At 37.5% G+C, this 14558-nt stretch overlaps 1 protein-coding gene across 1 annotated transcript in view; it reads left to right on the top strand.

Annotated features, from left to right (window-relative positions):
- Positions 1-363: 363 nt before the first annotated feature.
- Positions 364-14558, top strand: part of PDE9A (phosphodiesterase 9A) — a 39632-nt gene continuing 25437 nt past the window's right edge. Inside the window, exons 1-4 of the mRNA XM_015826184.1 lie at positions 364-412; positions 2540-2610; positions 6813-6897; positions 12841-12922. Of these exons, the coding sequence (XP_015681670.1) occupies positions 2589-2610; positions 6813-6897; positions 12841-12922 (189 nt within the window). The 5' untranslated portion in view covers positions 364-412; positions 2540-2588. The remainder of the gene's footprint in view (positions 413-2539; positions 2611-6812; positions 6898-12840; positions 12923-14558) is intronic.

Below are 14558 nucleotides of genomic sequence, written 5' to 3'. Positions count from 1 at the left end.
TTCCCATGTTCCAGCCATGCAAAATTCACTTGTCACAATGGAGGGGAGGGGGAATCTGAAACTAAAACTGAGTCTCCCATCGCTGAAAGGAGTTGCCAGTCTATTCAATGGCTTCTTGTGGCCTAGTGAGTTCCTGGTATGAATAGGACAGTACAAAATCCATTGTTCTAGTTCTCAGGACAGAAGGAATACTGGAGTAATATATTTTTAATCTCTTCCATTTTACAAACAGTTAGGATGACAAAGCTTGTAATCTTTTCAAAAGACATTATTTGTCAGAGTCTATTGTGGGATATAACTGGTTTCTTTTTTCATGATATCAACTTTTCTTATAATTTTATATTTTATTTCTAATAGAGAAAGAACAATTGTTTCAGAATTTGCTGGAGCAGGTGGTTGAACAACTTTCAAGGTAACCCTTTTTCTATACAATAATTTTAAAAACTATGGAGCTTCCACAGAGGACTCCTGCCCTGGGGCTGATTTGCAATTTCATTGTGTAACTTGCAACCCTGGAGCTCCATGGAACTTGGAGGCAAGGCCGTTTCCAGAATTGCAGAAACTTTTACCTCACCTTGCCTGTCCTCACTTGAACTTGGTGCTTCTCTAGTCAATTTCATAGGCAAACAAATCAGCAAACCTGATCTTCTAGTCCAGTGGTTCTCAACCTTTTTAATGCCGCGACCCCCAACCGGTCGTAAGTCGAGGACTAAACCGGTCATAAGTCGAGGACTAAACCAGTCGTAAGTCGAGGACTACCCAACCGGTCATAAGTCGAGGACTTTCCCTGCCAGGGAGCGCCGCACATGCGTGGTTCCGCCCCCTGCGCCGGCTGAGGCATAGCTGGCAAGCGGCAGAGACGGAGCAGGCCGACCACCAGCTGGCCCAGCCCAAGGGAAGTAAGGCACCCGCCGGAAAAGGGGAAAAAAATGGCGGACAGCCTTGCTTGGCGACCCCCGTGAAATGGTTGATCGACCCCAAATGGGGTCGCGACCCATAGGTTGAGAACCGCTGTTCTAGTCAGTTTCTAAATTCCTGCAAGAACTTGCACAGCTCTATTTTCTTTGCTTGTGTAAAGAGTGTCCCTGGATACTTGCCCCCTCTCACTCACATTCCAACATCTGGTTTCAGGGAGCCACCACTTAACTGTACAATTTGAGGCCCTACCCTACCATGGCTGTACCTAGTGGGAAAATCCCTGGCCGTTAGCTAGAACTTATGTGAGACCGTCATCTTGGTTTTCAGTCATATGCAAAAAGGAGGTATTTGGATAGCCACAAAACTTTCCCCTCAAACCAACAGCTCAGATTTTTTGAACTGAACAAAAAAAAGCTAGTGTGCTGTAGTGGTAAAGGTGCAGAACTAGAAATGGGGAGGCCCAGACTCTCATCCATCTACAGCCGCATAAGCTTACTGGATGATTCTGGGCAAGTCACCCCCAGCCTAACCAATCCCACAGGGTGGTTGTTGTAGGGAAAATAACAGGACAGAGTATGATCTGTGCCACCTTGAGCTTGTATATAACAAGTAGAATACAAATTAATATAGAAAATGCCAGTAACATATATTGAAAACATGGAGGAGAGGGCTAGCAGAGTGGTATTTTAGCTTTCTAGGTGAGACAGAAGTGAGGGGAGTTTTTTTACTCTAGGAGCTACCATAACTTGGAAGAGAGGGCACTGACTGAATGGCAATTTTTACATTGGTCTACTTGTTATTTGAAAGCTAGCAAGATTGAAAAATACCGTAAGATTTGTTTCAAAATGCTTTGGTGGTTTAGGAATAGAAATGGTGCTGTGCTGAAGAGCCCTATTGTACATCCTTCCTTCTTTCCTTGCAGTTCTCAAACAGTGTAGTCTGGAGTGGGAAAATGGATAAGATTTATTCGTTGAAGGCTACAAAAATATGCACCCATGATTGAAATGAAGCCATTTTAAATCCAGTGCTAAGGAAACATTCCCCTGTTGTAATGTATACACTTTCTTCATATTGAAAAAGAAAAGAGAATTATCTTCATTATAGATGAAGTTTTAGGAAAAATATACATTTAACTTGAATCAATTTCATAAAGTTAAAATTAGCCCAAATCATGGCCAGTTTATTATATTTAAATAAACATGGATGTGCAGTTGCCCATTCTAGTAGTGTAAAACTGTATATCACTATAAGTTTATATTTACATGTAGCAAATAAAGCACTCCTAACATGTATACTGATTCCTCCATTTATTTCAGAGAAGAATTGTTTTACATGTCACTCATGAAGGAGCCTTATCTTTCCTTCTAATCTGAATTAAATGGGGAACCTTTATGGACAGGAGGGGATCCATAGGTTGAATGTAAGATTTTTATATCAAAAGCTGATCTTTAGCTGGGAAATAGATAGTAACTGGACACCTTTAGTAGTTTTTTTTTTTTTGAAGTATCTTTCAGTGCATTCAGATACTGACTTTCAGTATTTATTTTCCCATCAACAGATATTATGTTTTTCATGCATATCTTCTTACTTAAGTTTGGGACTGTTGTTATTTCCTCTCCAGGGTATTTAAAATTGATGAACTGAAAACTGAAGTATTTAATCAACTGGCAATGCTGGAGAAGAGAGTGGAACGTGAGTTCTTTTTTTCTACTAGTACAACAGAATAGAAATTTTATTGGTTTAATCATCTGACCATATTAAATATATAAAATGTATACCAGTAAATACAAAAAAAAATAGGACATATTTCTGATAAATTGTCACACTATAGTCAGATCTAAACAAGCTGTCCTCTTCAAAATGGCCTTTGATATAAAGACTATGGCCTTATTAGTGATATGCAGATTCATTCCCTGCAGAAAGTAACATAATTGCTCCTGGGTGCCCCAATATTTTTGTTGTTTTTAAATACTCTAAATAACCAGTCCTTTTTGCAGAATACAGTTTGCAATCAATGAGGATATGTGCAATGTCTTTAACTGCTGGTGCATCACAGATACACAATCTTCCTCCAAATGGAGTTCCATAAAATCTCTCAGATCTTATCATGAAATCAGATTGTTCAAAATGAGCTTTAGAAAAAAAACCTCTTTGATGTTGACGCATATAAGTTGTTAAATATTTTTCTAACTGGGAGGCTAATTTGGATTGAGCCAACCATTTCAAGGAATGTGATGCAATATCATCTTGGGCAGCCACATCCATTCAGTTTCTCTGAAATATTTAATAATAATAATAATAATAATAATAATAATAATAATAATAATAATAATAATAATAATAATAATAATAATAATAGTAAAATTGGAAGGGACCTTGGAGGTCATCTAGTCCAACCCCCTGTTCAGGCAGGAAACCCTATACCATTTCGGACAAATGGCTGTCCAGTCTCTTCTTAAAAACTTCCAGTGTTGGAGCATTCACCGCTTCTGGAGGCAGGTTGTTCCACTGGTTAATTGTTCTAACTGTCAGGAGGTTTCTCCTTAGTTCTAGGTTGCTTCTCTCCTTGCTTAGTTTCCACCCGTTGCTTGGCCTTCAGATTTGATTGGACTGGGAATTGGATGGAGAATCGATATTGAGAGATGGCATTTGAAAGCTGGGCAGCACCAAGCACCAGGGCGCATATTATGCAACTGTTCTTCAAAACCAAGCTTGAGATTTTCTCTAACAAGCTGAAGCCTAGAATAAATTTGCATCCATGTGAGATTTTAATCTTTTTGTGAACATACAGTACCTTGTGCCTTCTTTTTGGCAGGGTGTAGTATAGTATTGGAGAAAGAGAAGGGGAAAAAGCAGCCTTTCAAGTCTAAAATTCTTCATTCTCATCTTACGTCATTTGTACAGAAAGTTAATATAAAATCTTTAATCCTGTACAGTAATTCTTCTCAATATTCTTCTCAATAACCTGACAAGTCTGCTGCAGTTCTAGATAGGATCCTTTAATTGTGATTCTTTCTCTGAAAAGCAAAATGAAGGCCATGTTCAAAGGTGACGTGAGTACTGTCTAAATTCAGTGGCAGATTTGCTGAGAAGGAAGTCTGCAATATTCCAAAGTTGTAAAAAAACCTTTATCTTGGATCCTAGAAGTGCAAAATTAGGAATATTTAAAATATAGTTCTTTGGGTAGGAGGTAGAAAGTATATTGAGGGAGATGACTAGGTTGAGCCCAAGGAAAGGGTCAAACATGTCATCAATCTTGAGTCCCTTCGCACCCATAAGAGATCTAAGTCCAGCCCACCTTGAATTCCATTGATTCTTATCTCCACCAATTTGCTTTGACAGTAGTTCAGATTTAGCATACAACAAACCTATATATTTATTTGAACTGTCTGGACTCCTGATTTCCTGCACTTGACATACATTTTTTAAAACTAAGAAAGAAGTGGTATAACAAATTCACATGTATCTAATAGCCTCCTTGTTAAGACCCTTATGTAATCAACACTTTTTGATTGATTATGTGCCATCAAAAAATCAACTATTATAATACTTCAAAATGATAATTTTGAGTATTGGAATTTCTTTTATCATTTTCACAATCTACATGTAATAAAGTTTTGTGTCTGCAAATTACTGCCTTGTAAAAACAAAACTATCAGAATTTGGTGAAAAACAAGGTTCTGATGGGAGGATTTTTCCTTTAACGACTCAAATTCATATGCAAATAGTATGGCAGAAAAACAGAATATGAAATGGAATTCAGGAATGAATGAATATTTCATTAAAATTATTATTGAAACAGACAAATATAGAAGGAGCCCAAAGGACTGAAACTTTCTGTCTTAAATAGCTTCAGTGATTTCAATTAACTGTTTTTCTTTATGAGTTTTCAGTATGTTTTTGCACAAATGAAATTTGGAGCCACTAGTATTTCCATATGGTGAACCTGAAACACAAATGTTTCAGTTCAAATTACTGTTGGTGAGTTTTAATTCAGTGTATGCTCACATCCTGTTTATCCCCAAGTGAAAATCTGAAGTGTCTAGTTTACATATGTCCCTGAGACACATGAGTGGCCATTGATAAGTGAGAAGAAGCCATGCCTATCTGTAGAGACTGAACTTGAAGTATCTGAAAACTACTAAAAATAAAGATTGTTCCACTTGTTTGCAGAGGTTTGTTGCCAGTGCTGCCCCGCAGGAAACATGCAATGCTGGTGTGATGAATGTCCCAGTCAGGCTGACAATTTATTGCTGAGCAGTTCATAAACATTAAAATGCCAGTGCAAAGTTAGTTCCAGCAAGTTTGTATGGGAGGATCGTTACAGGAAAAGGGCCTCATAAAGTGATTCTGAACCAAGAATGTACCAAGAATATTCTTTCTTACTCTTAAGTGGTGTTATGAGCACATGCTATTTACTACTACAGCTTTTTGGCTAGAAGTTTTCCATGTAATCATTTCATATCTGTCATCACATGTTGAATGATATAATCCATTCCTCCTCCTCCCCCTCCCCCTCCTCCTCCTCCTCCTCCTTCCCACTGCTTAAAAGAACCAGTTGGAATTGCTTTCTGTCTATCTTCCTAATATGCTAGTTAGGACACCAGGCTGAGAAAAAGTTGATCCAGGGCTTAGTCTCACAGCTGGTGCTTCTATATAAATAAGGTGACCAACTTTTTTACAATGAAAAGGAGGACACAAATAAATTGAAGAAAAAAATATTGTAAAAGCTGGCCCATGGAAGGTCAACCGCCCGCCGCACCCCCGCTCACAGCCACCCCGCCAGCACTGCTGCCCCGCCATGTAGAGTAAGCCCCGCGGCTCCCAAGGCACCAGCCACGCCGGCTCCAGCCCCGGGGGGCATCCTGCCATCGACACACCCCACCTGCAGCCGCCCCGCCAGCACCACCGCCCACCCTGCGCAGCCCTGTGTAGAGAGGGCCCCACGGCTCCCACAGCACAGGGGGCAACCTGCCGCTGCCACCCCTCACACCCCCGCCCGCAGCACCCCCACTGCCCCTGCCTCTTGCGCTCGCAGCCATTATTGCCCTAGCAGAGCTGAAGATCAAGAGAAACTTACCACTCCAGTCTCTTCCAGGTATCTTCGGAACTAACTAGGAGATGGTGTACTTGGGTAGCAGGGAGAGGTGCAAAGTTCCTGCCAATTCGCCTTCGCTGCAGACAACTTGCATGTGCAAAGTTTGCCAGCCGGGTGTTTTGGTGTGCTCAGCAGCAATTCCTATTGGCTTTCAAAAGCCAATAGGGGGAGTAGCACAGCTCATGCAAAAGTTGAAAAAAACCATCAAAAAAAGGTGCCGGAACGCTGTTCTTAGCGTTCTATGAGAAAAAAAGCCTGCAGATTAGTCTTCAAATATCAAAAAGAAGGACATGTAGGAGGACACTTTTCGAGGGAGGACAGAACTTACAAAGGAGGACTGTCCTCCCTAAAGGAGGACGGTTGGTCACCTTATTATAAAGAGCTATCATGGAACCATTTTTTTCATTTAACAGGATGCTAAATGGAAGCCCAACAAAGTATTGTCACTATATAGTGCTTTGTATTAATATAGTAGGGTCACAGCTTGCTACTTTCATTTATTCCTATTCTAAGAAATGGTCCAAGGAAGCTGAAGAATGGCTGGATGTTGCTGCTGTGGCTTACAATAGTAATGTAGCTGCTTTTCTGCTACTTCTAATGTTATTCTTAGTGTTGTATTATTTGAATGATTGATTCTATTAGCAGTACCTGCCTGTAGAGGAGCAGGTTTCAGGTTGAGGGGCTGCTGAATCACCAGCATGCTGTTTCGTGGCTTTTGAAATTCTATTCAATTACCACAATGAGATCCGTCCGGCTTCTCCATGGTAACCTTCCTATTGTTTTACTTTGTTGACAGTGGAAGGACTAAAAATAGTGGAAATTGAAAAGTGTAAGAGTGACATAAAAAAGATGAGGGATGAAATGGCTGCAAGGAATACCAGGTAAGCTTTATGTTTTGCTGCTTGTGAAGAAAGGCACTTCTGAATGGCCACTTCTGCATTGGCAAAATTTATTTAGAAGCCAATCTACCCAGGATAGAGTGTGATGGTCAGTTTAGTCTCAGACATGGAGAGCCAGGTTTCAGCTATGGAAATCCCAAGGTGGCTTGGCCATTCACTGCCCAATCCACTTCACAAGATTATTGTTGGACCAAAATTAGGGAAGAAGGCTAACTTATGCTCTCAGAGAAAAGGTGAGAATATAAATACAGTAAATAAATCAGTATTAAATTAATGCTGCGTAGAGCTCTGGAGGAATGGTGGGATATAAATCTAATGAATCAGTAAAAATGGGTAAAATTCAACATGTTTTTTAAATTTATTTAAGTAAATTATATGGCTACCCATCATTCAGTAGTGACTCTGGGCAGCGTGCAAGATTAAAATCAAGAGTGGGGCTTACTTCCAGGTCAATGTGCATAGGACTGCCATCTAATAAACCAAATAAGGTCTCATTTTCAATGGTCATTATTCACAAATTATGAAGCTTCTTGGTGTTTTTTAAATCAGCATGGATAAAAAGTCAAGATCCATTCGTTTTTTTTTAAGAACATATGGCCACTTAATAGTTAAAGAGTAACTGGAAAAATAACTCTTGGAAAGATTAACATCTTGGTTTTCCTCCATTAAGCCATCCGGTAATAAAGACTTCTGCCCTTGGTTTTATGCAGAGAACAAAAAATTCTTTTGCCAAGAAAAACATTAGTTTGGTAACAGACTCGCTTACAAGAAGTAGACCTGCTCTGATACAAAATGTAATCTGAGAAAACATCACAATATATGCACAGCAACTCCTCTTGCACTGTGAGAGAATGTGCATGTTATATTTTAACTCCCCAAATGAGTTATTTCCTTTTTGCGGAAGAAGCCAGTCAACTAATCTGATGTATTAGGAGGTTTGGAATTGTAATTAAAACAACAGCAGAAGCAACCATTGCTTGAGATGGCAGACTTGATGAATTTAAAAACATCAGGCTGTTCTGTAGCCATCATTCCTCATACAATAAGTACATGAGCAGCTAAACAGACATTTAAAACTGTTGTGGAAGGAGATGAATAGGGAATTATTCTGAATCTTAGTCAAGAAATTGTTTTGTACCTGCATCTCAAATGCAGACTGATTTATGTATCATGACCTGGGGCACGTGGGGAGAGAAGTGAAGGAAATATTAAATTACACTATTGTCAATTGTGGAAAAATATATCAAGAGGTGAGACTGTTTGTACTACATTTAACTGTTCTTCCATTAGTATTTGTGCTTCTTTTTACAGAATTTTACAATTCACTAAAGACAATATTTGTAGAGTTCTTCTGAACAAAACATTTTAAGGGTTTCCTCTTTGTTACCCCCCCAAACCTTTTCTTTCTACTTGCATCACTTCATTGCCATTTGTCTTATTGGAAAATGTATATACTCTAAGAATGCAGTTAAACCTTAATATCTTTAACAAAACTTAAACCACTCAGCTAGGACACAGTTCTAAATCTACTGGCTACTTCACAATGGTATTTCAAGGTTTCTTTCCGTGCTCTTTCTTTGAATTACATTTAATTTTTCAGCACATGTAGGAATATATTTCTTAGGTCATAAAAAATAGCAAGTATTCAAACCCACAGAGCCCCTGTTTGCTAACCCTTTTAATACTCTGTCTTTGCTCTCTCCTTCTTATTCATTGCTGGGATACATGATAGTGTGCCTTTTCTGATTTTACATTGTCCATGAAACTCCACTTTGACAACACTCATAACTTCCAGCTTGCAAAAAAGACTTTTCTGAACACTGTTATGTTCACTGTTGTTTCTTCCTTCCACTGTAATACATCAGCTATATTTCCCCTCTGTCTTGCACACACACTTCATTCCTGAAAAGACTGCACTTTTGATGCAACTTCAGAAGCTGTATTATGTAGCAGTGGCCCTCAGCCTTTTGGGCACCAGTTCCATGGAGAGACGTTTTTCCACGAACTGTAGGGGTTGTGGTTTTATGTGCTGCCTGCATCCCACGGTTGGGACTTTGCTTGTTTGCGCAGTCCAGTTGCTGGCATGCCACAGACCAGTGCCAGTCCACAGACTGGGAGTTGGGGATCCCTGTTATATTCGGTAGCATCCACAGCCATCTCAGTTTAAACACATAGCTTTTGTATTAGCATCTGAACCTGGTTCTTCAGACCAAACTTAGATCATTGCTATGAATCATCCATATTCATTTCATAAAATAATCAATTCTGTGTGCATATAGACATGCATATGCTCTTTGTCCTGAAAAGGGATATTACAGAGTTTCATGCTTCTGCAGCAGCATGACTTGGTACTTTGCTGCAGTGATATTTACCATTTGGGATAACCAATATTATGCAATGCACCAATGAGGAGTAAAAAAAATAATAAGCAAAAGAATTTGAAGGCACTAAAAAGGAAACAGGAAAGGAAGCATAAGGTAACTAAAAATAGCATACTGTATGTCATTACCATCCACTATATGTCTCCATACCATTTTGTCCTTGCAAAACCATCCTTGCTTCTCCCACATCACTACATCACAATTATACTTTGCAGTTTGTGCTTTTAGCTTTTTACAACTTTTTGAAATTTTAATCAACTCAATCAAACCAAAATTTCTTCTTCTTTCCCTTCCACTTGGTCCATTCAGTCTTCATTCATATATATTTGTTTTGCAATTTCATCCTCATTTATTCACCTCAAAATATACTACTTTTGCACTGGCCACATTTGTTAACATACATTCATTCCTGATAATCTTATTGTTTTACCTCCTGTTTATTAAGTACAGCGATCCTTTCACTGCATTCATCTTTTTAACATTTTTCCTGAGATATCCAACACACATCTACAAATAACAAAATGGGCAGAAGCATGCTGTTGTACACAACCATGTTCAGGTCTTTTCAGAAGCATTTCTTCCAAGCATTTTCTGCCAGCATTTGCATATATTAAAATTCCTCCATCCATTTTCCCATCTTCAATATTTTATCAAAATACAGAAATCCATCTCCTTTCTCTTGATTTTTACTATTTATGTATAAATTTTATTTTTTATTTGCTCTGTCAAACATAGTTACAGCGATTTCTGATGCAATTATTTTAAGATCTATACTTCTTGTTGCATTGTGCAATCTATATAACATTTGCTGCAAAATCTTTGTGTTGTCAATCATCAGTAAAGCACCATCTGCTTACAAAAGCATAAATACATTCAGATCCCTAATACACAGACCTCTGTAATACTTACACACTTTCTTTATATGCTTATCCCTAAATCTATTTAAGAACCATAAAAACATCACATCTCATTGTTTTACTTCATACACAATGTTGGACCATTTACTAATCTTTCTATTTATTCTTATGCACAGTTTTCAACTCCATGTTTATTTATTTATTTATTTATTGAATTTATATATGCTGCCCCTCTCACTATCTCAAGTGATTCTGGGTGGTTTTTAGTAGTATAAAAACATAGACCTAAAAATATTAAAAGCATGAAAATTAATATTAACAACTAAACAAATAAAAGATTAAAACCAAGAGCATGGATGGTTACAAGGGTTGACATTTGATTCTCACTCAACCTCCTCCAATGCTTATGCAAAACATTCTATAATGTAGGCCTGTTCACTATCGTATAATTCTTCAGAATCAATAAATATACAATAAATTTCCTTTCCCATAATTATACATTTCTCAGTGATCTGATGAAAAGCAAAATAATCAATGTGTACAACAGACCTAGAGGTCTTCCAGCTGTAGGAAATATGCTACTTCTATAGTGAGTTGCATTCCATAGGTGACTCGCTATAAAGTCCTCCAAACCCACCTCTCCCTGCTTTGTCAGCACTTTTGAAGTTCCCCAATCCAGGGAGATTTCACTTCCAGTGTGCTTCCTTCCTGGGTTTATGGGCAGCGTGTCCTTTTCTAATTAAACAAACTACTTGCCATGCCCTTGTCTCCCAATTCCCTTTGACCCAGAAAAGGATTTACTGAGATAATACACTGCTGACATCAATCAGGATTGTGCCATACTGTACAAAAATAGGGAATAAATGGTCTCCCCTTCTTTTTTCCCCTCTTTTGATGAAAGAGAAGGAGATGTTTGTTACTTCACAGTGCAGAGGAAACTCCATGGCAAATGGGAAGCCAGTGGGAAGTAGATAAGAGCAGGCGCTTATTGGCAGTATTCTCAACATTTAGCTATGGAAAAGGCAAAAGCAAGGACAGAATTAGTCCTTTCAACAGTGCCTCACTGCCATATCCATTCATACAGTCTCTCTCTCTCTCTCTCTGGAATCCCAGTGAGTCAGAATGCAAACTCCACTGCAGTTTGGGACATGATTGAGATGCAAATGGCTGTGTGATCAGCTACCAAGGAATACAAATTGACCTGAGGATTAAAGGAGGTTAGTTTGCAAATGAAATAGATTGTCCTGTGGTAGAATCCTCCATATCAGCTACTGCACATTTAAAAAGAGAGATAAAAGAAGTTCCTATTTATCAAGCAAATTTAACAACCATCCAAAGACGTGCACAACATTACTTAATTTCTGTTGCTGTTTGTGGTATACTTTTTTCCTCATAGCAATATGAGAGGCAGAGTACAAGGAAGAAACCGAATATGCCCTTTTCTTACTAGCTTTGCAAGTGTTTTTATTGCATCACTTACCATTCTTTATATTTAGACTTATTTAGATATTGAGTTTATTCACCTTTTGAATAAAATCAGGATTTCTATCTGTCTGTCTGTCTTTCATCTGATTTCTATCTGGCCTTTCATTCTGGAGCTCAATGCAATATAAACAGTATTCCCTCATAGAGTTTTTTCCACAATAATCCTGTGAGAGATATTGGCAGCTGAGATTGGCCCAAAGTCACCTAATGAGTTTCTGCAGCTAAGGGTGGATTGAATTCAGGTATCTTAGTCCTAGTTTAGCAACTCAATCATTATGCCACTGTACTGTAATAAGAAGTAGAAAAATGGAACTAGGTTTTATTTTACACCATGGCTGAATGTGATTCATGGCATATATGTTACATCAAACTGAAGTATTTTGCCACTGGGGAAAAAGGCAAGATGGAACCCAGATAAAAACCAATTTAAATCTTCTTTCTGTTTTACAACGGGACAATGTTCTCATCCATCTTTGAGAAGGATAGCTTAAGAAAAATTGGGAAGGGCATAACACAGAACTTTATCTTCAAGGCGTTTATTCCTACTTTCTGTTTCTATTTTGGTAGATTCAGTCTTGTTTATCTATTTAGCAGGAAAGGTTCTGTAAGATTGCAGTTGTTCCTTTTTCATGAATTAAAAAACTGGTACATAGTTCTAATCAAGAGCCATCACTTTGTATACATCCTTCAGTATTATATTGCTGATACTGACATTGTGTGAGAAAAGATTTCTACATCTTGAAAAGTATGAATTGGATTTCAACTCACACAGTTAATATTTACAGGTGTTGGATAGTATAAAATGTGCCCCACATAAGGAAATAAATGTTTTAGCATAATAATCCTAAATACATCTAAGTAGGGAATAAGGATTGTTGAATGTAACCTGCATGTTTAGAAGTTTTCTTCAAATAAATAAAGGTTCCTGCACCTGCAGCATATCTTTTGGGGTTTTTTTTCTAAATACTTAAAATGCACTTTCATGTTTGGCAAACACATCTTCAAATGCTACATTTCTTTACAAATCTCTTGGGATATTCAGAGGAAAGCAGTTTGGTTTGTTTGCTGTGAAAAGGGGGAAATTAATTTTCCAGGAGTTAACCTTTAGAGCCAATAACATTTTGATTGTGTCCTATGAGTTTAAATGAAAAGTTTAAAAGTTTTCTTTAGATACTGAGTGTTGGATTTTGTTTTCTACACAGGACCAACTGCCCTTGTAAATACAGTTTCCTGGATGAAAACAAAAAGCTGATACCCCGAAGGGATGTCCCCTCCTATCCTAAGGTATAATGTCATGTAGATACATTCAGAGTATCTTTAGACAGAGCTGATCATCACAATAGCTAAAATTATTCTTGGCATCTTTTGCTTTCTGTCAAATAATGCCGAGGAGGATATTATATGCAGGAAGGATGATTTAGGATCATTATGTTTAAAATCTCTCCCCCAAACCAGTCTTCTTACAAATCACTACAATAAACATCATCTTGGAAAGAGTTGACAGATCTGAATTCAGATGTAATAGCTCATAGTATTCTTTGCCTTAAGATTTCTTTAAAAACAGTAGATTGGGGGGTGTGACTCAGTGAATGTGGGGCTCCTGAACCCCGTGCTTTTGGCCCCATTGGTCATCATGCTGCTAAAATTTGGTGTCAAACTGTTCATATTCCTATTTCATGTTTCAGATACAAAATACATACTAATTGTGGACCCAAAACTTGTTCAAACTGAAAAAAGGGGAAGGAAGACAAACCTTTTCCACAGTACAGCCTTACATTATTGTCCATGGCCCTTATAGCCCTCAACTATGTTTTTTTTTCCAACAAAATTTTTATTGGTTTTTATTTAACATGGTGGCAAGGCCATCAATTAATCAAAACAAAATCATACTTATACAATTCAAATTATTTCAATATAATTAATTCAGTTATTCATATGAGTAATCTATTATTATTTTAATGTATCCTACTTCCCCCTTAAGTCTATACTATTAACTCTATTTCTATACTCCCTCCCACCCCCGTCCCCCCTAACCCCCCCAGACTTCCCAGAACTGATTACAGGATTAAACATGCGTCTTCCCAAATCTATATAAGACTACCCAATATAAACTAATCTAATATAAACATACTTTAACTCATAAAAAAAATCAAATATAAGCTAGTATAATCTATCTTAAATATAGCCGATCCATCCTCACCAATCCCTTAATCATACAAGAAACTTTGCCATATCTTCAGTTTATTAATTGTATATAATACATTCCATCGCCCCTACAATTATCTATAATATACCATCACCCCTACAATTAATGCCATAATCAAATATTTATGATCTTTTAAGATAATAAGAAAAAAGGATATATTAGTTTTATTAATCTAAACCATCATTATTGATTTTTTTTCTCTAAACAAAACCCTATGTAATTTCATTACAAGATAATAAACAATAATGTATCTCCACTGCTTCCCTTGATATACAATACTATAATTTTCCATATATATAATTCCACAATTCCACCGATATACCCCATTTCCTCCTCCAAGAATTCTTTAAAATTAATCCCTTGATATCTTAAACAAAAAAAACCTGTATAATTTCATTACAAGATACTCTTTAGAAATAAGCAATAATATCCCCCAACTGCTTCCCCTGAAATGCAATACCATAATTTTCCATTTCTATAAGTATTTCTTTAAAATTGCATCCCAAAGCCACAGTTAAGTCCATCACTGCCTCTTCTCTGTATCCTTGTAAATTTTCTTTAGTTGTTTCCGATCCAGTTTCCGCTTTTGCAACTATTTCTTCCACTTCTCCCTCCTTCCATAAAGAAAAATCCAAATCTTCCTCTTGAATCATTTCCAGTCCAATTTCCACTTTTACAGGCTCCACTTTTTCCTCCATTCCGACCTCTATGTTC

This window comes from Protobothrops mucrosquamatus, unplaced genomic scaffold, assembly GCF_001527695.2.
Source record: "Protobothrops mucrosquamatus isolate PMUCROS unplaced genomic scaffold, P.Mucros_1.0 scaffold2997, whole genome shotgun sequence".
Classification (NCBI taxonomy): domain Eukaryota; kingdom Metazoa; phylum Chordata; class Lepidosauria; order Squamata; family Viperidae; genus Protobothrops; species Protobothrops mucrosquamatus.
The sequence above is the reverse complement of the archived record's forward strand: the minus strand, read 5'-3'. Positions and strand labels throughout refer to the sequence as shown.